The sequence below is a fragment of the Talpa occidentalis genome, unplaced genomic scaffold (assembly GCF_014898055.3).
Source record: "Talpa occidentalis isolate TD23 unplaced genomic scaffold, MPIMG_talOcc4v2.1 talOcc4.4, whole genome shotgun sequence".
Taxonomy (NCBI): Eukaryota; Metazoa; Chordata; class Mammalia; order Eulipotyphla; family Talpidae; genus Talpa; species Talpa occidentalis.
In genome coordinates, this window is record NW_023604295.1 from 41,144,956 (window position 1) to 41,168,799 (window position 23,844).

Genomic DNA, 23,844 nt, shown 5'->3' on the forward strand with positions numbered 1-23,844 from the left:
CTCTTGCTCTGGGTGAGCTCCCAGGGTACACTTAACCATTAACAGGAAGCCCTCTTAGAGTAGTTTGGCTTAGGTAACACTGAATTTCCACCTTTTCTCACCAACTTCATGGATGTCACCATAAAAGGGGCGCTGAAAAATAACCTAAGTGAAACTATCAAAAAACATTAAGGAAGAAAACACAAGCTGCATTTGATTTTTTAAATATTTATGAGACACATTTTTTATTTTTGTGGAATGTCACTTAATAAATATTTTACCAGGATGATGAGGATGAATCATAACGATGGAGGAAGAACTTGGGGCAACTAAGGGATGGAAACATTTTAAACTTCAATTTAAACTTCAGTTCATCACTCTTGTCTGCTGCAGATCTCAAAATCTGGCAGAGAAAGTGTCCTTACATGCACAGACCTAATTTCTAACCTTGTCACACGACCAGGTCAGTATATGGAGGACCAGTGGCAGCGGCTCTTGATTACCTGAAGCAGAGGCTTCTTAAAAGTGAGGAAGATGATGGTGCAGGCCACCAGCAGAGTGAGGCAGCTGGGAAGAATGAGTACGAGGTACAGCAGGCCCACGTCCACCCGCTCCCACTTACAGTCTTGAGGCACGCCTCTGGGCAGGTCTATCAGGCGAATGATCTTGGAGGAAAGGTTGCAAGTGACCACAGCCAAGTCGGCGATCATATGTGGGGGCTGCAGGGCCCCCCAGCCCTCCACTCCACAGCAGTCATATGGATTCTGACTGAGGTAGATGGTCCGCAGACTTCTCATGAGCTGTTCAGACACAGCCATCTGGGGGAGGGCTGTGAGAGAGTTTCTGCGGAGATCCAGGGTCTGTAAGGCCAGGGTGCCCCCAAACCTTGGGAAACTGGTCAAGGAATTTCCTGACAGATCCAGGTCCCTCAGATTCCCAAACGCAGAGAAGTCCAGCTCCATGAAGCTGGAACTAAGGCCCACATTCCTGAGAGACAGGACTTGTAAAGTGGGGGCAATATCCTGGAGAGGAGCAATGCTCCCATTCAGAATCCCCCAATTACCTGACAGGTCTAAGTGGGTCAGGGAGGTCCCCTGAAAAGAGCAGTTTTGTAATGCCTGCAGCCCACAATCCTCCAGAGAGAGTGTTCTTAAAGATGTCACGTTCCTGAAATCCACACAACTGGGGGGGCCCACCTGATCTAAACCAGTTGGTATGGGACAAAGTGAAATCTGATTGTGGCTCATGTCAACTGTAGTGATGCTACTGGCATCTGAAAAAAGGCCAGCAGGGACACCCAAGAGCTGGTTGGAGCTCAGGTTAAATAACCGGAGGCTCCTCAGGCAGCTGGAGAGCCCAGGAGCCAAGTACAGCTTTGACAGCTGGTTCTGACTCAGGTCCAATTCGGTGAGTGCTCCTGGGGGCTCGTGTTCCTGGATGTGGAGCGTCATCAGGCAATTCTGGTTGAGATTCAGGCGGGAGAGGGAAGGCATTTTCCTTAGGAAGCCATCTGGCAGGTACTGGAACTGGTTCTGGCTCATATCCAGGAAGCGTAGAACAGAGAGGTCGCTGGAAGCAAACTCCTCCCAGAGGTTGACGGTGGTGATGTTGGTCACGTTGCCGTCCACAAGGAGGAACTGGGCCACCATCTCCTGTGGTGACGAGGTGTTATACAGGTCCCTGTAGAAGCCCATGTTGTTGTCCCGCAGCAGGAGCGTGTGTAGCTTGCTGGACTGGGGCAAGAGAGGAAAAAACAGCAGCTGATTGTGAGAGAGATCCAGTGTCTCCAGTTCAAAGGTGGCCTCTCCCCCTGATGCCAGGAACCATTCCAGGACATTGTAGCTAACGTTGAGGAACCGTAGTTGTGTGAGGCTAAAGTCCACAATGCAAGGGAGGTTGTTATAGGCCAAGTTGAGATGCCTCAGCTCAGTCAAGCCATTGAAAGCGTCACCCTCAATCTCAAAAATGTAGTTTCTCTGCAAATCCAACTCTCTGAGGTGCCTCAGGCCCTTAAAGACAGAGTCATCGAGCCTCATGATGGTGTTCCTTGCCAGGGACACAGACTCCAGTGAAGAGAGATTCTGGAGCATGAGGGCCACCATGTCTTCCGTCAGGGAGTTCCCTGATAAGTCCAGCCTCTGCAGACCATGCAGGCTCTGGAGAGCAGCTGCCGTCTCCTTGTAGTTCTCTGAGATGGAGTTGTCTGAAAGGCCCAGGCTGCGCAAGTGGGTCTGCTCCTGGAAGGCACCAAGGCTGATATGTTCTAGATGGCACCTGTGCAGACTGAGGCTCCCCAAGAGAGGGTAGTGCTGGAGGGAATGATTCCACAGGGTCTTGAGAGGGTTGGCATCTAGGATGAGCACCTGGGAGTCGGGTGGAAGATTGCTGGGCACTGAAGCCAAGTTCTGCCCTCGACAGTCAGCAACTCCATCGACCTAGGACCAAAACACACTGGTCAGCAGGGAGGAGGTCTGTGAGGCAGAAGTTTGTATAGAAATTCGGTTCCTTCATCAGACTGCTCCCGTAACTTCTGGAAATGACTCTAGAGACCATGATATTTTTTTTCCCTCTGTATAGAAGGCCCTCTAGGCTTTATGTCATATTTAACAATCCCAGAAAAACACAGAGAAGCTTGAATTCCTCTCTGTTAATGACACACTGTCCTTCTATTGACAGATTATTTCAGGACACTTCATTTGACCCCATTTCCTTGAATGCTTATACCAGAAAATAAACACTGCATTCCAAGAATGGGAGAGAACATGATATTTTTTAAGACAGGAAAATGTAGAACAAAAGAGAGCTTTTCTTTGTTCTTTACCTTCACAGTAAAGTAGTCAGTTAGTAGCTGAACTCTAGGCCTCACCTAAAACACACAGCCTGTTAGGGAAGATCTGAGCACCAATGCTGAGCCATGACAATATGCTACCTGTTAGCTTTGGACTTGGGTAAAGAATTAACCTCTTAGAGCCCCCAGTTCTTTATCAGATTATTAAAATAAAACCTTGTAGGGGGCCTCCCTGGTGGCCTAGGGGCCTCAGCGCTACCACAGCAAAGGCCCACTGCTATGGCCTGAGTTAGATCCCTAGCCAGGGAGCTAACCCACCTGGTGCAGCAGACCTCTCCTGTCTCGCCCGCTGCTCCCCTCAGCTGTGTGTTTCAGTAGATCTGCCCATTCTGCTCCCCACTCTGTCTCTGGTGAATCCTCTCACCCCATCACCCGCACCTCTGGCCTGCACCCAGTTCTTCTACACAAAAATAATAAATAAATAAAATAAAACCTATAATTAAAAGTTGATACAGTGTGGAAATAGAGAAAATTAAACTCTTCTGTAATCTTAACTTCTGTGTAAAAGAAACATTACTTTTTGTAACTTCTTCTGGCCTCTTTTGGTAAAGATCTACCTGTAAAAAATTTTTTTAATGAGACTGCATTTACAAACTGTTCAGTAATCTAGTTTACCCCTAGCAATAATATGTGATAGACAATAATATGTGATATTCTCTTGGCAATAAAAATAAATCTTAGGGCCTCCCCGGTGGCGCAGCGGTTGAGCGCTGGGTTGTGAAGCTGCCTGCAGCCTCTGCAGCGCCGGTTCGGTCTCCGGCTGCTCCCCGGCCACCGGAGGAGGGTCCCACATGGCGCACAGACCTCTCCTGCCGCCTGCTGCTCCCCTCAGCAGTGTACTTCGGTCCTTCTGCCTGCTCTGCTCTCCCCTCTGGCTCTGGTGAATTCTCTCACCCTCCCGCGCTTCTGACTGTACCCAGTGCTTGTATAAATAAAAAAATAAATAAATAAATAAAAATAAATCTTTAAAAAAAAATCTGATTACATTCAGTTTAGCAATTATATATTGTGCATGAACAGCACAATGGTTAAGAACAAGAATTATAAAAAAAAAAAAGCAAAAGAACAAGAATTACAGTGTTCTTCTTTTTATGAAATGAATGACCTTCATTACTCCACTTGAAAATGAAAATTAGAAGTCTAATTTTTTTTCCCCAGGATTTAGTGTTTAGGGTTGTTGACGTAAAATCCAATACAGAACTTGGCACATAAATGCTTAATAAATGTTAGCTATAATTATTAACATGATCTAATCTAATAAATTAATTTATTGTTGTGCATCTGAGTTATTTTTAATTTTCCCATGAGTGTTAGCAGGAATTTATCAAGTTCCTTTCAAGTTCCTATCAAGTTGCTTTCTTGACCTGCAAAAAGTCTATAGATTTTTGCAGGGCAAAATTGCATTACAATCATGGAGTGATCTGGGGGAGAATTGACATCTTTACAAAAGAATCTCCCCATGAAGAAACAAGGTGCATTTCTTTATTTGAATAAGTGTTGGTCTCCCCAGCACAGGTCCTCCCTAGAGAATGGTGTAGCTGGGAGCTTTCCCATGTTGGGACACCCCGTTTCACCACAATTGCTGCAGTAATAGGGGTCACATCTCCGTAATTCCCTGCAGATCCACTGATGTGCTGCAAAAGGACCACATGGTCCTCAAATCCCAAGAAAACCTTACCATGTCCACATTATTGCCATGTCACATGACTAATGTGAGGCCAACAATGGAATCTCAAACTCTCAGCACTCAATTCAAAACAGCTGCAGGAAAGCCACTCTTGGTATTCCAGCCGAATACCTACTCCTGCCCATCAGGCTGGAGAGGGTCAGGCAGGGAGTCCAGACTAAACCCTGTAAAGCTGTTGAAGATCTCACGCTTTATTCCAGCTTTTTCTTATGGCTGGTGACTCTGAATAGCTATGGTGAAGTTACTAATTAATTTTACTGTCTTTGTAAGGGAATAGTGGAAGGCTGAGTGGGAGTGACTAATACTACTAATAAGACTAATAGATAAAATACGGCACTTATGACATACTAGGCACTGTTCTGAGAACTTTACACACATTAATTAATCTAATCATTATACCAACCCAGTGTTATAGTATCATTAGTTGGTACTATTATTACCTCTGTATTTTCAGGTGAGGAAACTGGGGCACAGAGTGGCTTCAATATCACCAGCCAGTAAGTGTGGTGGGGCTGGGCTGTTTATAGTTTGGTTCATAATTCCTCACCCATACTGGAGCATACTCCAGCACAGTGGTTAGAGGTTAAACGTGGTTAAGAGCCATAACCAACTGGGTTTTTAAGATTCATTAGCCTTAAGAACACATTTTTAAATTAAGTTTTAACCCATTATTTTTATTAAATGTGTTTATTTAGAAGATTTTGATATCGTTAATTATAGGCAGAGGAGAAAATTTCTAGAAATGTTCTCAGTTTTTGTGAGCCAAGTCTGTTTCATTTTTAAGCTGAGAGTCCTGGAAGGAGTAACTCATAAAAAGGTCAGATATCCATTTCCTAGATCTTCTTAAGCTTAAGTAGGTCAAGGATAGTGCAGATGATTAAGCATTTGTTTATACACAAAATCTGAGGCTGTGCTCTCAAACTTTAATATGCCCTACCCAGAGATTCTGATACTATTAGTGGTGCTCAATCATCCAGATTTTTAACAAGTTATTCTTGTTTCAGGTGGCTAACCTAGTCCTGTCTCTGCAGCCTCCTGTCTTCAGCAGGTATGAGAAAGATAGGGCAGTGACTGCCTGGCCATTCCTAGACATCATTTTAATTTTTCGTTAAAGAGAAGCTTGCACATGGTCCTGTGCTAGGAAGGTATAGATGATTCACCATCATTGATTCTTTGCCCTCTTTGACTGGCAATCCATCAGCTTTCCAAATCAACCAAACCTTGTCAAGGCAGGAGCAACAAACAACTTGGAGTTCCCCAGAAAACTCACCAACTTGCAGCCCTCTTGGGAAGCTGCTGTGGCCATTCCACTTCTGTCCCTCCATTCTACTGTCAAGAAGTGAAAACCCAGGAGGAGCCAGAAGAGCAGTAACTCCATCTCAAGTACAGCACTGTGGATAGAGGGTAAGAACAAAGCAAACAAGATGAGGGCATGCCAGAGGGCCATTTTGTACTCCTGATTGAAGCAGGTAGTTCTCAGTTATGTCTGGTCTTGGAGGCCCACAACTACAGATTATTCAAATACCTCAATTTAACCAACACTTTCAACCTTTCGCTGTAGCTGTCAACAAGAACCCATTTTTGTCTTGCCTCTACCATTTGATAGGCAAATGGCTGAACACTGAAACTCCCAGGAGTTGAAAGAGAGAAGCAAAGGAATGGAGGAATCAGGTCTTAAGTCACCAGAGTTTTCTGTGCTTGTAGTTCTGTTGAAGTATTACACCCAAAGCTCAAATCTGTCTGATGTATTGCGTGGATTCAATAAATACTTGCTGAATGAATGAATAATGAGCTGGGATCGAAATATTAATTGTGACCTCTGGGCAAAACAATACAATAATCACTAATTGCTTTGTTGACATGAAGCTTTTAGAAAAGAATAGATTTCATTCATTAATTCATTTAAATATAGTACTTAAGATTTTTTGGCTTGGATAATAGAAAAAACTGAGGAGAAATGAAAAATGAAATCTTTCCACATATTAAGGATCTCTGATGAAATGTGTTTATCAGTCCTCTTGTCTGGCCAGTGAACACAGAATAAGAGTCATAAGAAGGTTTAAAATTACCACATGCCAACAGAATTTTAGAACTAAGAGGAACTGTAAAGGAAATACAACCAACCTACCTCTACTACCACATTTTGACTGGTGAACAAAGACCCAGAGATAATAATGACCTATTCCAGGTTCCAAATCAACTTCGTGTCAGGGCTGGGAGTAGGCCCCTATTCCCCTCCCTGAGAGCCAGGATGAGTAAGCAGCATTATTTCTCTCACTGTAGGTAGTGGTAAGTTGAGTATCCTCCTATTGGTAGCCAGAGGCATACTCTCCCAGCTCTGGAACCCTCAAAATGAGAGGCAAGGGCTTAGCTCCAACATTCCATCTGCCTGATTTTCTTCTTGACATCAGCTTAGGAAGTCCATACTCTGTTTTCCAGTCTTCTCCTGGGCCAGCAGCACCAGTGTTAAATGCACCTTCTCACCTATTCCAAGCGACCCAAGAACTTTCTGCCTGACACAGTTAGGCCATCTTGGGCCCTTCCTCTTTTCCTTTCTTAGAATAAGTTTACATATCTCAGAGGTTATTTTTAACTTCGTGGTCAGATTTGAATACTCACCAGTGAAAACAGACTAACAGAAAAGCTAATTGAAACCAGGCAAATCAACTTTAACCTTCACTACAGACCAAGACCAAGTCAACCCTCCTTTTTGGGAGGGAATCTCCAATTCAGAATGCATTAGTACTTGCCTGACAATGAGAATCCCCTTCCCAGACCCTCCTTCCACTTCTGCACCTGTGCAGGAATTATTACCTTATGGAATATACAGGACACAGATGGCAAAAACAGAGCCATATGGACTCCTGTCCTCAGTATCCTACACACACACACACACACACACACACACACACACACACACCTGAAATCTTGGGATCACTGCCCATCTTGAGATAAGGTTGTCAGACTTAGCAAATTACAAGATGCCATTTGTATGTCTGATGAGCAAAAATAATTTTTTAGTCATAAATATGTTCCAAAGAATCTTTGAGATATAATTACTCTAAACATATTCATTGTTTATCTGATATTCAAATTTCACTGGATGCTGTATTTTATTGAAAAGAGAGGGGAAGATAACTGTGGAGCTCCCCCACTCCTGTCCTCTTTAGCCCATCTTTATTAGCTTGGGACAGTACACACTACTGTGACATTGACGCTTCTAGAAAAGCCAGCCAATATATTGAAATACTGAATCTAGCTGTGCACAGGGCAAGAATGCAATTTCTTTGGGGAGAATGTAATTCTTTAGACTGGAGTGCTAGAAAACCCTGGTGACACTTATGCTCAAGGAGTAATTTTAATTTCAGGATCAACAAAGACATTTTTGCAAATTTTAAACATATCCTCTCTATCCTCCTCAGCTCAGTTAGCCAGCCCAGAAAAACTCTTCTTGTGCCCTGTGGGCAACTCCTTTTCTCACACAGTAGCATGAGAAGATTATGAGATTTGGAACCAGACAGACCAGAGTTTGGATTCTGACTCCAGTATTTCTTGTTTGTTCTTGAGCAATTCACATAAAGTCTCCAAGAAGACTCACATAATCTTTCTATAAAATGGAAATAATGATAACTATTCAGAGTTTTTATGAGAATCAAAAAGTATATGTGAAAGTGCTTTGTTAATTAAGAAGGAAGTTAAGAACATAATTATTATTTATGAGTTCCAAACACCAACAAGCTAGTTGAGTAGTTGTTATTCCTATATATAATGGTCAAGTTAATTCAATAACTACGCTGTGACACAGAGCAGGAAAAAGAATGAATATTTGAGCTGGAAAGATGAATATGTTATTACCCCAACAAAATGTGTGAAAGATATGTAAAAAGGTTGGATTAAACATTCTACATTAATAAATTCCAGAATGAGGCTAATCCCAGTAACAGATGACCATGCTGCTTGAGAGCTGGTCATCCTCAGCCTGGTGTCTGACTCTCAAGGGACTGACTTCTGGAGACTTTGTTTCCTGAGCTCTGGGTGTCACGTGGCCTCTAGTTGGCTTGGTCAACTGGAGGCACAACTGGGAGGTCAGATGGCAGAAGGAGAAAATCAGGGTATTTCTCTCCCTGCCTCTCTGCCTTAGGCAGAAAAGTCTTTCATTTTTTTCTGATGACTCCAAGGCTCTAGCAACACCCTCTTCCCTTTATCTTCTCCCCATGTAGGGGAGGACCCAGCTTCCTATAGATACTAACCTCTGGGTTGATTGACTATACTGTTTGGCTTCTCAGCCTCTTTAATCATGTGTAGTTAATTTCCTGTAATAAAATTTCTCTGCCTTAAATAATCTAGATGTGTTTCCTGGTTGGACTGGACTGATATGATGATGTGAGAACGGCCTTGGAGCAGTACTAAACAAAAAGGTACACATGACTCTGAAAGGAAATAAAAGACTCAAAATAATAGCTGTTCAGGTTGAGAAACATTCTTCCTCGAGTGCGTAGCTGCAGAAGGCTTCCTCGGAGCCATGGCTCTGCAAAGAGTACAAAATTAACATCTTGGATGCCAAGTCTCACTGGGAAACCCCAAGAACCCACTCCTGTGTGCCCAGGACTGCTTGTCTCCACCCACGCTTACCTCAGTGGGGTTAGGATCACTCAAGTAACATCTTCAGCAGTAAAGACATATGAGCTTGTGTGTGCAAATAAGCAACTGTCCCACTTTTCTCCTCTCTCTCTGATTTCATCCACTTTTTAAACCAAATGTTGCTCATCTTAGATACATTTTGGGAAGATAAAGGTAAGTGAATAGAAAACAATTATGATGAAGGGCACACATGGCAGCAGGGTACTAGTAATTTAAATGGTTAACTTGGAACCTCCCTTCATACTTAAAAGGACTTGGCTCAATGATTGAGCGGCATGGGAACCCCTCAGGGAGCCACAGAGTTAATACAAAGGCACTGCAAATCAACCTGTGTCCCAAGCAGGGTCTGAACCAGTAGCATATCCCCCGTAGTCTGGATGACTATTGGGAAAATAGCCTGTATAAGACCTGAAATACTGTAACAGCAAGCAGATGGCACTAACAGGCTCTTCATAAACCAGATAACAAAGATTCCTTCTAAGTGTGGAGATAGAAAATTGCAAGTCTTTTTTCTGCAGAGACTATTTATCTTATATTCTTTTATTCAGTTAACAATTTCTAGAAGGTCTGTCCAATCTTTTATCCAGTCATGGTGTCATGACCATAACCAAAGCCAGGCTTTAAGCCTTTAATTAGTCATAAGCTTTGCAGGACAAAACACTATTGACCCAGGTATCCCTTATGTAATTATGAATCCAGACACTGTACATTCTAATTGGTTATCAGGGAAACCTGTGACTCAACCTCAGACATTTGGGGGAAAATTGCATACAGTTGTTGTCTGTAAAAATTGTTCTAATTTAGTCAGAAAGACAGTGATATTTTTTGCCTGGCTTTTCTCTTTCCAGACCTAGTTGTCATAAATATGTGATGAAAGTAGTATCAATTCATAAAAACAACATGAACTGAGACTATCTTGAAGCAAAAGGTAGAAGAATGCTCATCAGCTACAAAAATTCCCATTTGTTGTAGAAATTGTGCTTATATGCTTCTTCTATTTCCTCAAACCAATAGGAGGAAGCTTCTGCTTTATTGGCCCAAGTAAAGTAAAAGAAGACTGATTGGTTGGCTTGTGATTGTGTGAAACAAGAAAGGGATAGAAACATTTGCTCCATTTGGAAAGGGCATCCCAACCTGCTGGCAGCAAGCTGGGGTAGCACTTCTATAGCTATCCCACTGCCTGCATCAGTTCTGGGCTTAGGATTCCTTGGACAGAAGAAGACAGCGTGATGCAGTCCAAGGAGCAGCTTGGGACAGGGACATGTGTTCATTTTTCAATGAACAGTGAAGAAAGGGTGAGTAAAATTTTTGATTAATCTCTGCTTCATAAAGTCCTGGGGCTTCTATGCATCTATTACCAGAAGATTCAAAATAGTTTAGGAGTGCAGCAACATCCCTATTTTTGTCAGTCCCTCTGATACTTAATCATATTATTATACTATTTCCCTCCCCAAAAGATCTGTATGATTAAATTATAATATTTTAAGGAGTTATTTATTCCAAGTAGCTTTCTGTCAAGATGTGATATTTTAGTGATCAGTAAAACACTATCATCCAGGGCCTCCCAGGTGGCGCAGCAGTTGAGCGCTGGGTTGCCAAGCTGCCCGCAGCCTCTGCAGCGCCGGTTCGATCCCCGGCTGCTCCCCGGCCACCAGAGAAGGATCCCGCATGGCCTGCAGACCTCTCCTGCCGCCTGCTGCTCCTCTCAGCAGTGTACTTTGGTCCTTCTGCCTGCTCTGCTCCGCGCTCTGGCTCTGGTGAATTCTCTCACCCTGCCGCGCTGCTGACTGTACCCAGTGCTTGTATAAATAAATAAATAAATCTTTAAAAATAAATAAATAAATCTTAAAAAAAAAAAAAAACAAAACTACCATCCAGTAAGGACTAATCTACAGGTATTTTTGTCCATAAAAAGGCCTCCTCCTAACAAAAGTTTGGGATACTAAGGAGTAAATCTGACCTAAGTTTTGGTTTTGTTTTGTTGGTTTTCTTTGTTTCACATTCAGGAAGGGATGCTGGATTTCTAATATTCAGGGGCACCCTGAATGTCACCTCCCCACTCCTTCACTCTCTTACCTTCCACACTTTCAAGGTGCTACACACTTTCAAGGTGCTACTACTGCAGCAGCTACAGCCAGACCTTAGAGCAACCTCTTTGCTAAAGGAGCTAATAGTAAGTGTTAAGAGTGTTACACATAAATTAGCACATAATTGAGAATTTTATCCTTGAAGTAATCATATAAGCTGAAAAAGCTCTAAAGAAAGAGATCTTATAGAGAAAATTGTGGCGCTCAGACGTACTTAGTGCTAGGAACAAACATTCATAGATTGATGTGAGGGGAGGGAATCTCTAGAAGCAGACTATGCCCACAGGCAGACTGTAAGGTATGATGGTGACAATTGTAAACACGACAGGCTCAGGGGCTAACAGAGGTCTTCACAGAATGGTAGGGAGGTCTGTCTTTGTTTAAAGATAAATGAGAAAGTCCCACCTGGGGTCCTGGGAGAAAGGGAAAGGCAACTGGTCATAGACCACAGAGAATAGATCATAAAGAGCAGAAACCCTAGTTTGTGACCATTTCAAACATTTCTTACTACTAAGAAATATTTGAAAGCTCAGGCAAGTAACTTTGGTCTCTTTGACTCCTAACAGAAATATTGGAGTGGCTCAACCTCCATTAAGTGTCCAAGTTCAGCATTTCTCACAATGAGACCCACTGCCATTCTCACCCCCGGGTGTGGTGCCTTCAGAAACATAGAGCCTCATTTCAGTAATATCCTTGCCAAAAATGGTTGCCCAGAACCCAGTCATGAGGAAATAGTCAGACAGATTCAGGCTGTAAGAGGTCCTACAAGACCACCACTGGCTTGAGCGCTGCAAAAAATAGGTAGGCCTCCCCTGGTGGCACAGTGGTTGAGCGCTGGGCTGTGAAGCTGCCCGCAGCCTCTGCAGCACCGGTTCGATCCTCAGCCCCCAGCGAGGGTCCCACATGGCGCACAGACCTCTGCTGCCGCCCGCTGCTCCCCTCAGCAGTGTACTTCCTCAGTCGGCCGGTTCTCTTCTGCACTCTGGCTCTGGTGAATTCTCTCACCCTCCCGCGCTTCTGACTATACCCAGTGCTTGTATAAATAAATAAATAAATCTTTAAAAGAAAAAAAAAAAAATGATAGGGGTTAGTGAGAAAGGGAAGGCACCATACCTTCACATACACACACCATAGGCTACATGCAGACACTATGTGATTAATAATCTGTTTTCTTTGAACTAAAACTTTTGTTTTGAACTGAGAGTCCTACCCCAATGGTGTCATCAGAAATTGCCGGACACTGACACCATCACGAAAACAGGATGTTTTACCCAGGCCCAGGAAAACAGGATCAAGATGACCAAGGAGACAACAACAATCTCTGGGGACATGATGAAGACCAGGGCACCAACTGTAACAGGCTATTGTGGTGGGAGGTTTGCTTATGGTTAACTAGCTTTGTTTAGTTCACTAGAAAAAGGCCAGCATGAGATGAGATGTTACAATGGGCTTTTAGGGTAAATTATTCCCATTATCTCAGATTACCAGATTTCTGACAATAAAGTGTGCATTATAGATGCTGCCCAGCTCCATATTTTCAGCTACACAAAGTAAGGTAAAGAGGGGAAAGGGAGGAAAACTGTTATTTGACTAAGAGCTGTAATAACCTGGTACACTGCATATGCCTTGAGTGAATTTGGGATTAAAATTTAAAAATCTCTAAAAAAAAAAAAAGCTGAGAAAATTGGGGAAATGGAAATGTGTGTGCAATTAAGTGTTTTCAGATGGTATTATGTACAGATGATATTATCAGATTATTGCTAATTTTTAAAGTATGCTAATGATGCTGTGGTTAGGTAGGAAAGTGCCTTTATTCTTAGGAAATACATGCTGAAGTATTTAGGGGTGAAGTTTCATGATGTCTACAACTTAATCTACTTTAAAATGGCTCAATAAGGACAGAGAGGGAAATTTAAAGTAAAATATGCCAATTGGTTAACTTAGCATTGGACTTTCTTTTAACTTTTCTGTACATTTGAAATTTTTCAAAATAAAAAATGAGGGCAAATGAAATAACTGTTAGATTTTGTAAAGGGGAAGGGAAAATTATTCTAATCTTTATCCTAAAATTTCCAGTAATACTTATATTTCAAATATTCTTCTTAGAAAGGTGCTTAGTTACTATGCGTAGTGTAAAATATGTATGAACATAAACCTTAAAAATATCCAAAATTTTAACATTTTCACATTCAAACTAGTGCTTCCAGACAAGTTTCTCTCATACCTAAAAGAGTACAAAATTGTTAGATCATGCATCTTGGTGGTGGTTCAGGAAATATGGTTGTCGTACTAACGTAACTTCACTGTCTGGGTCAATGGCTCCTACAGTCATACCCATAGTCCCTCTGAAAGGGCAGCCTTCAGGAGAATCACATGATCTCACCATCACCTCTACCTCCATCAAGCTGGCAGACTCTTGAGGAAGAATCTGACCAGGGGAGTTTCATCCTTCCATGTGGACTGCACTATAAGAGTGATCCCAGTGCAGAGAGACAACGGAGAAAATTAGGTATGCAGCAGTGGAAATTGGAGCTAGGAAGCACAGAGAGAGAAGGTAGAGTTGAATTTTTGAGGGATCTTACCATGAGAGGGCAGAAGTTATGAGTCGGATTACAAGTCATATGAACAAAACTAATGAAACAGTGAACAGAGGACAGCAAGGAGACAGAAAGAATGACAAGGAGGTGGAGCACGCAGAGTGGGAGAGAAGGTGAGGAGAACTGGCTCTAAGTTGCCTTTCGGGGTTCCTGGTGGCTCTTTATGGGGCTGGGTCCATTTCCAAGCTCCATGCTTTCATGATAAAACACCCCCACTCCGGCCACTAACATCACAGTAGCTCATTCAAGTACTGCATGTTGCAACAACAACAGAAACACAAAAACTGAAGCAGAATGTGCTCTTTAATAAGTTTAAGCACTAAGGACAAAATTGGACATAATTTTCTTTATGAAGTACTTGCAAGTTTTATGATGCTACCTGAAGATTAGAGAAAGTGGCTGGAGTCTAAATCCAGCAAACATTTTTCAAAGTGCATCTTATAGGTACTATAGAATCATCAACGGTTGGTAAAAATAAAGAGAGAGGATTTGCTTGGAAATAAAATAAATATAGTAAGAGTATCTCCCTACAAGTTATTTCTTAATTATACAAGGGCAAAAATAACATCTTTACAGTGGAGAAACTGGCAGACACCTCTGTAACAAAATGATCAAATTACTACAGAAGCCTCACAGAACCTCTTGGCAAAATTTGAACATAGAAAATGGATGAAATAATAATAATAATAGTGCTGTATAAATGTTAAATTCCAGATTTTGTTCTTAGAAAATATACACTGAATCGTTTAGAGATAAGGGGACATGATGTCTACAGTATTACTTTCAAATCATTCACGAAATTATCTATATAAATTGTATATATGTAATACACACACACACATATATACACAATATGTGGAAAGTAAGACAGAGATAGAATGACAAAATGCTAACATTTGGTTAATCTGGCTGAAGAATTAATGGGAATTCTGGGGCTACCTGGTGGCGCAAGGGGTTAAGATGCAACCTACGAAGCTATCCACAGCCACTGCAGCACGAGTTCAATCCCTGGCCAGGGAGCTACCCACATGGTACAGCAGACCTCTCCTGACTCGCCCGCTGCTCCCCTCAGTCAATTTGCCTGTTCTGTTCCCCACTCTACCTCTGGTGAATCCTCTCACCCTTGCCTGTACCCCAGTTCTTGTATGCATAAATAAATAAATAAATCTTTTTTAAAAAATAATTTATGGGAATTCTTTGTATTATTCGTGCAAATTTTCTGTAAATTGGAAATCACTTAAAAACAAAAAAAATATACAAATTAACACAGAAATACAAATTGTTTTATTTTAATTCATTCTAAAACTAATTACATTATGTTACAGGAAATTTAACTTGTGTTAGGTACTGACAAATCACTCATATTGAAAAGAAAGCTCATAAAATGAACTTGATTTGCAAGATTTTTGTTTGGAGAAATTGTACTTATCACAAGCAAAGAGTGAGCATTATGTGTTTATTGCTTACAATATCACCTCAAAAAAAAGAAAGAAATAGAAGGGAGAAAAGCAGGGAGAGAAGGAAGGGAAAAAATAAGAATGACAGTTTGGCCCAAATATTAAATTCAAGGTGAAAACTATTTAACTTTTGGATATTCGGTTTAGGATTACCTTGGTAACTAGATATTAAATCTAAAAAAGATGTAAAAATAATTGAAAGATACTTTGTGTTCTCTTTTCCTACAAATAAGTCACAATCTCTACTTATAAACTGAGATATAATTCACTTATAGTATAACTCTCCCCTTAAAAGTAAAGAATTCAATGGTCTTTAATATCTACACAAAGTTGTACAACCATCATTGCTATCTAATTCCAGAACCTTGGCATCACCCTGAAATGAAACCCTATACCAATTATCATTCATTTCTCCCATCCACTTTCTATCTCTACAGATGACCCTGTTTTGTAAATTCATAAATGCTTTTTGTGTGTCTAGCTTCTTTTATTTAGCACAATGTTTTCAAAGTTCATCTATATTGTGCCAAGTATCAATACTTTATTACTTTTTATGGTTGAATGATATTCCATTGTATGGCTATACCACATTTGTTATTCTTTCACTAGTTGATAGAAGTTTGGGTTATTTCCACCTTTTGGTTTTTATGAATAAATGCTTCTATGAACATTTCAGTGCAAGTTCTGTGTGGACCTGTGTTTTCAATTCTCTAGAGTATATTCCTGAATGTGAAATTTCTGGGTCATGTGGTAATTCTTTGTTTAACTTTGAGGAACTGCCAGATCGTTTTCAAAGTTTTGGCACCATTTTATAGTCTTACCAGCAGTATATAAGTGTTTCAATTTCTCCACATCTTTACCAATCTTATAATTTTCTGTCATTCTTATTATAGCCATCCTAGTTGGTATGAAGTGCTATCTCTTTGCATTTCCCTGATGACTAATCATGTTGAGCATTTTCCTTATGTTCATTAACCATTTCTATATCTTCTTTGGTGAAATGTCCAAAATGTGTGCTTTAAATCCAAAGTTTTTTTTTTAAAGACTTTATTTATTTTTGTGTAGAAGAACCGGGGTGTAGCCCAGAGATGCAGGGGGTAAGAGGATTCACCAGAGTCAGAGTGGGGAGCAGAACAGGCAGATCCACTGAAATACACTGCTAAGGGGAGCATTGGGTAAGACAGGGGAGGTCTGCTGCACCATATGTGGCTTACTCCCTGGGATCCAACTCAGGCAATGGCAGTTACAGCACTGAAACTTAACCCCTAGGCCACCAAGGAGACCCCCAAAGTTTTTTTTATCATGATTTTGGAATTACACAAAGAAAATAAAAAATAGTTATACAAGTAAAGAAATAGTTCTATTCCTTGGTTGAATTAATATATTACTACATTTTCAAAGGGCCAATTTCAGATGATGGATATGTTAAAAGAACCTGCAAATTTAGAATTGGGATGGCAGAGCACTTAGAATGTCGATGTATGAATTTGTACTTCATGATTTGCTTCTCTGGCTTTTTCTCATAATAATGAATATGTTAGGATATAAGCAATAGCATGACCTTTGAGTCTTCCATATCCCAAAATCTGTTTAATCTCTTGCAGGCGGAGGGCAAATTAGCATACATCTTCTGAAGTAAAAGTTAGCACAATTTATCAAAAATCTTGAAGAAACAGATTTATCCTGATGAATTACAGTGCATGTGAAAAGTGGAAGTACAATGAAGTGGAAACAGTGGAAAGTCCAACAGTGGAACGATTGGGTAAAGAGACTACAATGTAGCTGTCTAGGAATAATATGCTGCAATCAAAAATGCTTTGGCGATAACATTTATTGACATGGATAAATGTTCATAGTAAAATATTATTAAGAAAAAAAGAAAGTGTAAAACAGAATGCAGAACTCCAATTTTGGTAAAAGAAGATGTATGCATCTGCTTGTGCATAGAAAATATTTGAAATGATACACACCAGAATTTCAGCATGGGGAGAACTGCACCTGACACTTCTCCACTTTTCAAACAGTCAGTTTCAGTAAGTGTACTAAGACAAGTTTTAAAGGAATAGAATCAACTTTTTGTTACCTAAAAAGTAAACTATATGAACACAAAACACTAATTCAATAAGATACATGCGCTCCTATGTTCATTGGAGCACAATGTATAATAGCCAAGATATGGAAATCGGCCAAGATATGTTGGTGCCCACCAACAGACGAGTGGCTAGAGAAGATGCAGTATATATAAACAGAATGGAATACTGTTCAACTATAAAAAGATATGAAATCTTGCCATTTGTGACATGGATGGAATTGTAGGGGACTGTGCTAAGCAAAATAAGTCAGAAAGAGAAAGACAAATACCAATAATTTCACTCATGTGGAATATAAAGAAGCAAAGCAAAGGAATAAACAAGACCAAACAAACCAAACCCTTGAAATTTGACTGTAGAACTGAGGCTACCAGAAGGGGTGGAGGAAGCCTGGGAGCAAAGGGAGCAACCTTTGGTCTATGGTGGTGTATGGTGGGGATTATTGGGGGTCTGGCGGCAGGTGTGGTTCGTAACATACATTTGTAGAGGCGTGAACCTATACTCCTAAAACTATACAGCCTTGTAAATCGACATTACCTCAATAAACATAATTTATAAGTATGGAAAAAAATTTAAACTAAAACATATGTCACAATCAGGGTCTCATAATTATCACTGGAAACGAAAATTTCTTACAAATACTCAAAATGAAATTATTTTGTGTGTACTTAAAATGATCGTGTTTGGAGTTAATGGAAGAAAAAAATCATGGAAGGCTTTTTTCCCCCATTTTTCTTAATGGAAGGAAAAAATATGAAATAAATTTTATTGCAGACATTACTTCTCTTTTTCAAAGTCCCGGGGATTTAGATTTGGGATTGGGTGCTCTTAGCCCAGCCTACAGAAAAGCAGCTGGAAGGAGTGAAGAACTCAGCCTGAGAGAACAGATAGAACAGGCTCGAAGCCTGGCTCTGATCTTGAGTGCATCACTCAACTTCTTGGCCTCAGTCTCCTCCCCTGTAAAATGGGAATCGTAGCCATAATGCCTTTGCTGCAAGGGTGCTACTACATTATGACAAATTTTAAAAGAAAGTTGAAAAATAGTCTTTGTTGTCATTATAGGACCCTCATCCCCAGAGGGCGGTCAACCTGTCTGTGCCTAAACACACCCAGGGTGGGAGCTCACTGCTTCGCAAGCAGCTGGTTATACTATTGGGACTCTTTTACCTTTGCTCTAGGAGTTGGATCCTTTTATAAGCCTGAACAAGTGAGGAATTTTATAACTTGGATTGGAATGCTTCTTGAATGTGTAATCCTGAGAACTTGTGTAAGAAAGGAGAGTTCTGTTTGCATGTGTCTCTCCTGGTAAATGCACTTGTGTTCAAATTTAGTCACTGACCATTCTTTGGGGAAGAACTGTGCCATTTTCAAAGGGACTACCCACCACTATTTCAGAAGTGAGAACACTCAGGCCAGAGAAGTGAAATGATTTGGACAAGGTGCCACAGGGGACACAGTGCAATGGTTTCCAAGTACTGGTTTAAAATCCAGCTCTCTTTTTCCCACCCAGAACCTAGTCCACCTGGTCAGCCAAGCACACCAGGGTTTGTGAGCAGAGGCTTGTCTGGGACTGGCTAAGCCTCTGCCTCTGCCAGAGGGAGGTGGTTTGTGAGCAGAGGCTTGTCTGGGACAGGCTAAGCCTCTGCTTCTGCCCATAGGGAGGTTTGAGGGTCACAGCAGCTCTTTTTCCCTTGGGCTTGTTCCATGGGGACTCTGCACAGTCAATGTGTAGATTATCACTTACAGTGTTACCTTGATCTGCTTCATCTTCTCAGGGCTACAAATGAGTCAACTGGCTTCCCTATGTGGTCAGAGTCAGCCCTTTAGAACCAACAGAGGTCAGTTTGCTCTGTCCTATTCCATGGCTACGGGCTGCATCTGGCCATGGGTCTTAAAAAATGCAAACCTATTGTTCCCCTGGGGAGATAACACCTGTTCTTTCAAGGCTGGTGATAGGACCATGGTGTTGTTACCTTTGTGTAAAAGACCCATGTAATCTCTGTGGACAGACACCCAACCAATCATGTGCTAGCTTCAAACTTGTCATTTCCTTTCAGTATTATGGGCATGTTTTCTCCTGTTACTTCACTCCAGCGGTGGCCATGGGTGACAATAATGCCTACCTCACTGACCTCAAGGGTTGTGTCAAGAGTAAATGAGAGAATGTATGTGAAAAAGCTGTCACTATCAGGAAAGGTTATGAATTTCATTAATAAGGCAAAGCAGTGTCAGAATGAAAGAGAAGGCAGAGTTCCTCTGTGCAAACAGGGAGTTGGCGCTGAAATAAGTAAAACAGAGGTCACTGTAGCTGCCATCCATGCAAGCTGCGTGGTGTGGACCTTGGGATATTCAGAGGAGGTGGGACCACCCAGGGTCTGTGAGAGCCTAAGGGCAGGGAAGGGAGTATAGGTGATAACTATACCTATTGCCCAGAGTGCAAATACATCCCCACCTGCACCCCTATCACCCACTTTGGTTCTACTGAGAAAAAAGCACAACTGAAGAATGTGAATTCTTGACAATTGACCAGCTCAACAGAATAGTATTCATGCTCTCAGTTGCTTAGCTCTTAACTGTAATAGCTAATGTTTATTGGGTACATACCTTGGCATAAGTGCTCTGCCAGATGCCTTACCTACAATAATCCTCACAAAATCCTACTAGATAAATGTAATCCCCATTTTACACATCAGAAACTAAGGCTCACAAAGTTTCAGGCCAAGTAGAGAATGTCTGGGCTGCAATTCAAACCTAGTGTGTGAATCCAACAAAACTCAACCTCAAAACCACAAGCCTCAGCTGCCCCAAGATACTCACTATCCTTAACTAAAGCTCACATTTCCACAGTTTCCTCTGTGGGAAAGGTCCTTTTTCTGGTCCTCTCCATCTGTGCAGCTCTTACTCATTCTTTCAGGTCCAGTGCATATGTCACCTCTTCATCACATCGTAATAGCTCAATTGAGCAATAATTCAGGAATCCATACAATATGCCAATATGCTATAGTGATAGCTCCTATGGAAGTTTTTTAACTTTTGATTATTTGAGTCTCATGAGGAGGTGTCAGGGTACCAAGCTGGGTAGTGACAGAGAGACCACCAACATATCTGCAGCAGAAGGAGGTGGCTCAGGATCAAGCAGGGAAAGACCTGCTTATCCTACAGCCTAAGAAGAAAGTTCTGCCATGGCGGCTGGCGAGGCCACCAAGAGGAGACACTGGAAAGTAGGAGGGAGAGACTGGAGGCACCAGTGACATGAGATTACTGGAGAACATGATGTGTATCCTAAGATCAGCCCCAGCTGGGCACTGTGGGTACTGGGCTGCCTCAGACACTTAGGTCCTGCTTGAGAATAGCCAGGGTGAAAAGACAGCCTGAAATTCACCCCTGAAAAGAACTCCCCTCTTGGTTCTCTTCTTTCTGGGAGTTGGCAGCAGAAAGTCACTGGGGCCACACAACACAGCACCTGACTGAGGTGACCATCTGGGCCGGAGCTGGAGGTGGGAAGTCCCTGTGTCCTCACAGGACTTTGTGGCCCAATTTAGCCTATCTCCTCATGCCCACCTCACTGGTGAGAACTGTGACAGTTATACTTCCTCCTTCTTCCCTTTGTTAGTCTGAAATCACTCATGCATTGAAGTGAGAAGCTACAAGCGGTTTGGCCTCAGCACCTGACTCCAGTTGCTCTGGAAACTGATTGGTTTTGTTTAGCCCCATTCATGTCTCTTTCTGGTAACAACTCCTCAATTCCCCTTTGAGAAAACCACCCCTTTTTTTTCTCTTTTTCTTTTCTATCTCTTTCACTTTTCAAAATTTTCATTGTGGCAAAATACACAGAACACAAGGTTTACTATTTTAACCATTTTTAAGTGTGTAGTCCAGTAGTGTTAAGTACCTTTACATCGTCATGCAACCAGCCCCCTTCTTTTCTTAAGATATCTGTATTTTTACCTTTTTTTTTGCTCTGACCTTAATATATAGGCTTCTGGGGCCTATGAACAGCTGGACCCATCAGAACCCTAACCACAGTCATTGGTTTATAATGGGTACACCACAGAAGCCAAATCCATGAGAAACAAACAGGGGATTGCTGCTAGAGCTATAAGGGAAAAGACTTTCTCTTCCTGCTTCAGATTCCAACTGGCAGGAATTAAGCTTGCCATTGCAGAAGGTATTTTTGTCACCAACTTTAGGACCTTCTCAATGATGAAGCCCCTACAGAAGAAAGCAAAACTAAGGAATTGTGATAGATGGATTCTAGCAATGCATCAGCAGCTGGATCCAGTCATGCCTGAAGCTTTTCCCCATAGACTTTTTAGTTATTGGAAACAATAAATTATCTTTTTTGGCTGAAGCCAAGTAGAAGTGAATTTTATCATTTGCAACTAAACTCAGTTTTACCATTTCTTGTGAGGCTTGATAAGATCCAAGCATCAATGTCCTTTTTCCTTTCCCTCTCCTCTCTGAGCTTTCAGTAACAATTGCCTAATCTAGCATTAGAGTCCACCCCCACCCCCAACCACATTGAGCATATGACATTTGTTCAATGATGAAGTTGAGAAGACTAGTTCTACCAAAGATGGAAATATTTGTCAGAAATATTTGTAGGCATATCATTGATCCTGGACACCTGTAGGTGTATTACACACAAGCATGTCCTGAGAAACATGGTTTCCATTCATAGTTGAAATTCCCTCTGACTTATGTGAGTGCAATGTGGGTCTGAGCATGATGTAAGGCACACCTAGCAGTCCATCCAAGAGTCTAAGTTATACACAGAGGCAACAATGCAACAGGTTTTTGGTTTTGTTTTTGTCTTTTTTTTTTTTTAACCTAAGTCAGCAGCTGAGTTGTTTAATGTTTTGTTTTTCTCTTCTGGGCCTATGATTCTATAATTCCCTGTAGGAACTCTCGGACATACAAATACAAACCTACAGAGTGTTTGGCGGGTAGGGTGGGGACTAAAAAGTCCCAGGACTATAAAACCCAGCAAACCATCCACATCTACAGAAACCGTCCATGCAGCACAGCCAGCAGGGGAAAAGGAGCACAGGAAATCTTGGAGGTCAGCTCTATAAACTGAATGTCTCTACCTCCCAGACTCCCAGCAGGCTGTATTCATCATGGAAAAAACAGTCAATGGAGTCCCCATTCCCCGAGACAGGCCACCAGGGACCAGCCTATCCAGGGGCTCCATTCCTACCACCCAGCCTCAGCCTCCTGCCTTGCTGGGCACGTGTCACCTTCTCTCAGGGGCAAAGTGAGCTGGCAGCCCAATCTCAAGGCAAGATGAGCCTGGCCAGTGGCTCCTTATTTATGGGTGTTCCCGAGGATTGGGGGTGGGGGGCGGTATCTATGCAGAACCCTTTAGAATTTGTTTCACCCAGAGGGGGCATAAGCCGACCGAGAAGAAGTGGGGAGCTCCAGACAAGGGGTCAGAAAGGCTTGAGGTTTAACGCCCCTCTGACACTTACTAGCTATGGATCCCAGTAGCAGAACCCTAGCGAATCTCTCAAGCGCAAACGCTCTGTGGGGAAGCGGCCCTGCCTATCTTCTTCACAGTTTATCCCCAAGGCCTTGAACCCGCCTACCCATGGGAGACAGTCATGAATATGTGTTGCCGTTTGTGAGCATCAGTGTCTTCATGTATGAAATGATGATTCTCAATCCACTTGGTGGGGCAGGAAAGCAGACCCCAACTCTCACGGGGCTGAGTCCTCAGCATTCTCATTCCATCCAGCCTCCCAGCCAGGAAGAGAATGCTATTGTTCCCATTTTACAGATCAAGAACCTGAGCCTCAGAAATTCTCCCCAGAGCCAAAGAGCCAAGCCAGGTCTGCCTCTGAAGTCACACTCCGTCCCCATCACCTTTCTCAGCTCTAAGTGCTCCTGGAAGGAGGTATTTCCACTTACACCCGGAGCTGCAGCCCCCCAATCCAGCGCCTAAGCGGCAGAGCTTGGAGGCAGCAAGCCACAGCGTCCCGGCAGCCCCGGGCTGAGGGCCACCGACGCTCACCCCCTGCCACCCGCCCGGCGGCCGGAGCTCGTCGGCCTCGAGAAGGGCCGCGGCCGCCCCTCCCGCGCCCGCCACGCAGGAAATACTCACGGCTCCCGCGGGCCCAGGCGGCTCGGCGGGGCGCATCCTCTCCCGGGGCTCCGGCGTCCTCGGTCCTCCGCGTCCTCGAGAGCAGCCGAACGCGGGGCTGGGCTGCCTCCTCGCTCTAGGGCATCAGATTATTTTAGCACTTGCGGAAGGAACGGACGGAAACTGAAGTCACATGGAGAGCAAGCTGCTCCGCGACTCAGCACTCGCAGCGAGCAGGCATCCTAGAGGGAACTTGGGCTGGCGAGGGGGATGGGAGAAGCGGGGAACCGTGGCCCCCGGGACCACCCGTCTGCTGGGCTTCATCACCAAGGGCCTGCAGTATTTTTATGGTCTCCCAGCCATGCTAAGCAAGGAT

At 42.6% G+C, this 23,844-nt stretch overlaps 1 protein-coding gene across 1 annotated transcript; it reads right to left on the reverse strand.

The window, feature by feature from the left end:
• Positions 1-225: 225 nt before the first annotated feature.
• On the reverse strand, positions 226-23,563 carry NRROS (negative regulator of reactive oxygen species). Its single transcript, XM_037524565.2, has 3 exons — positions 23,490-23,563; positions 5,785-5,905; positions 226-2,414 (listed from the first exon to the last, which is right to left on the reverse strand). Exons 2-3 carry the CDS (start codon positions 5,890-5,892, stop codon positions 444-446), a joined length of 2,079 nt encoding a protein of 692 aa, XP_037380462.1. The 5' UTR covers positions 5,893-5,905; positions 23,490-23,563; the 3' UTR covers positions 226-443.
• Between the last annotated feature and the right edge of the window lie 281 nt (positions 23,564-23,844).

Bases quoted from the DNA above. Each gene is read 5' to 3' on its own strand.
- NRROS (XM_037524565.2), bottom strand. From the start codon at position 5,892: ATGGAGTTACTGCTCTTCTGGCTCCTCCTGGGTTTTCACTTCTTGACA. The intron at 2,415-5,784 runs GTGAGTTTTCTG...TTTTGGTCCTAG, and splicing joins CCCAAGAGGGCTGCAAGTTG to GTCGATGGAGTTGCTGACTG.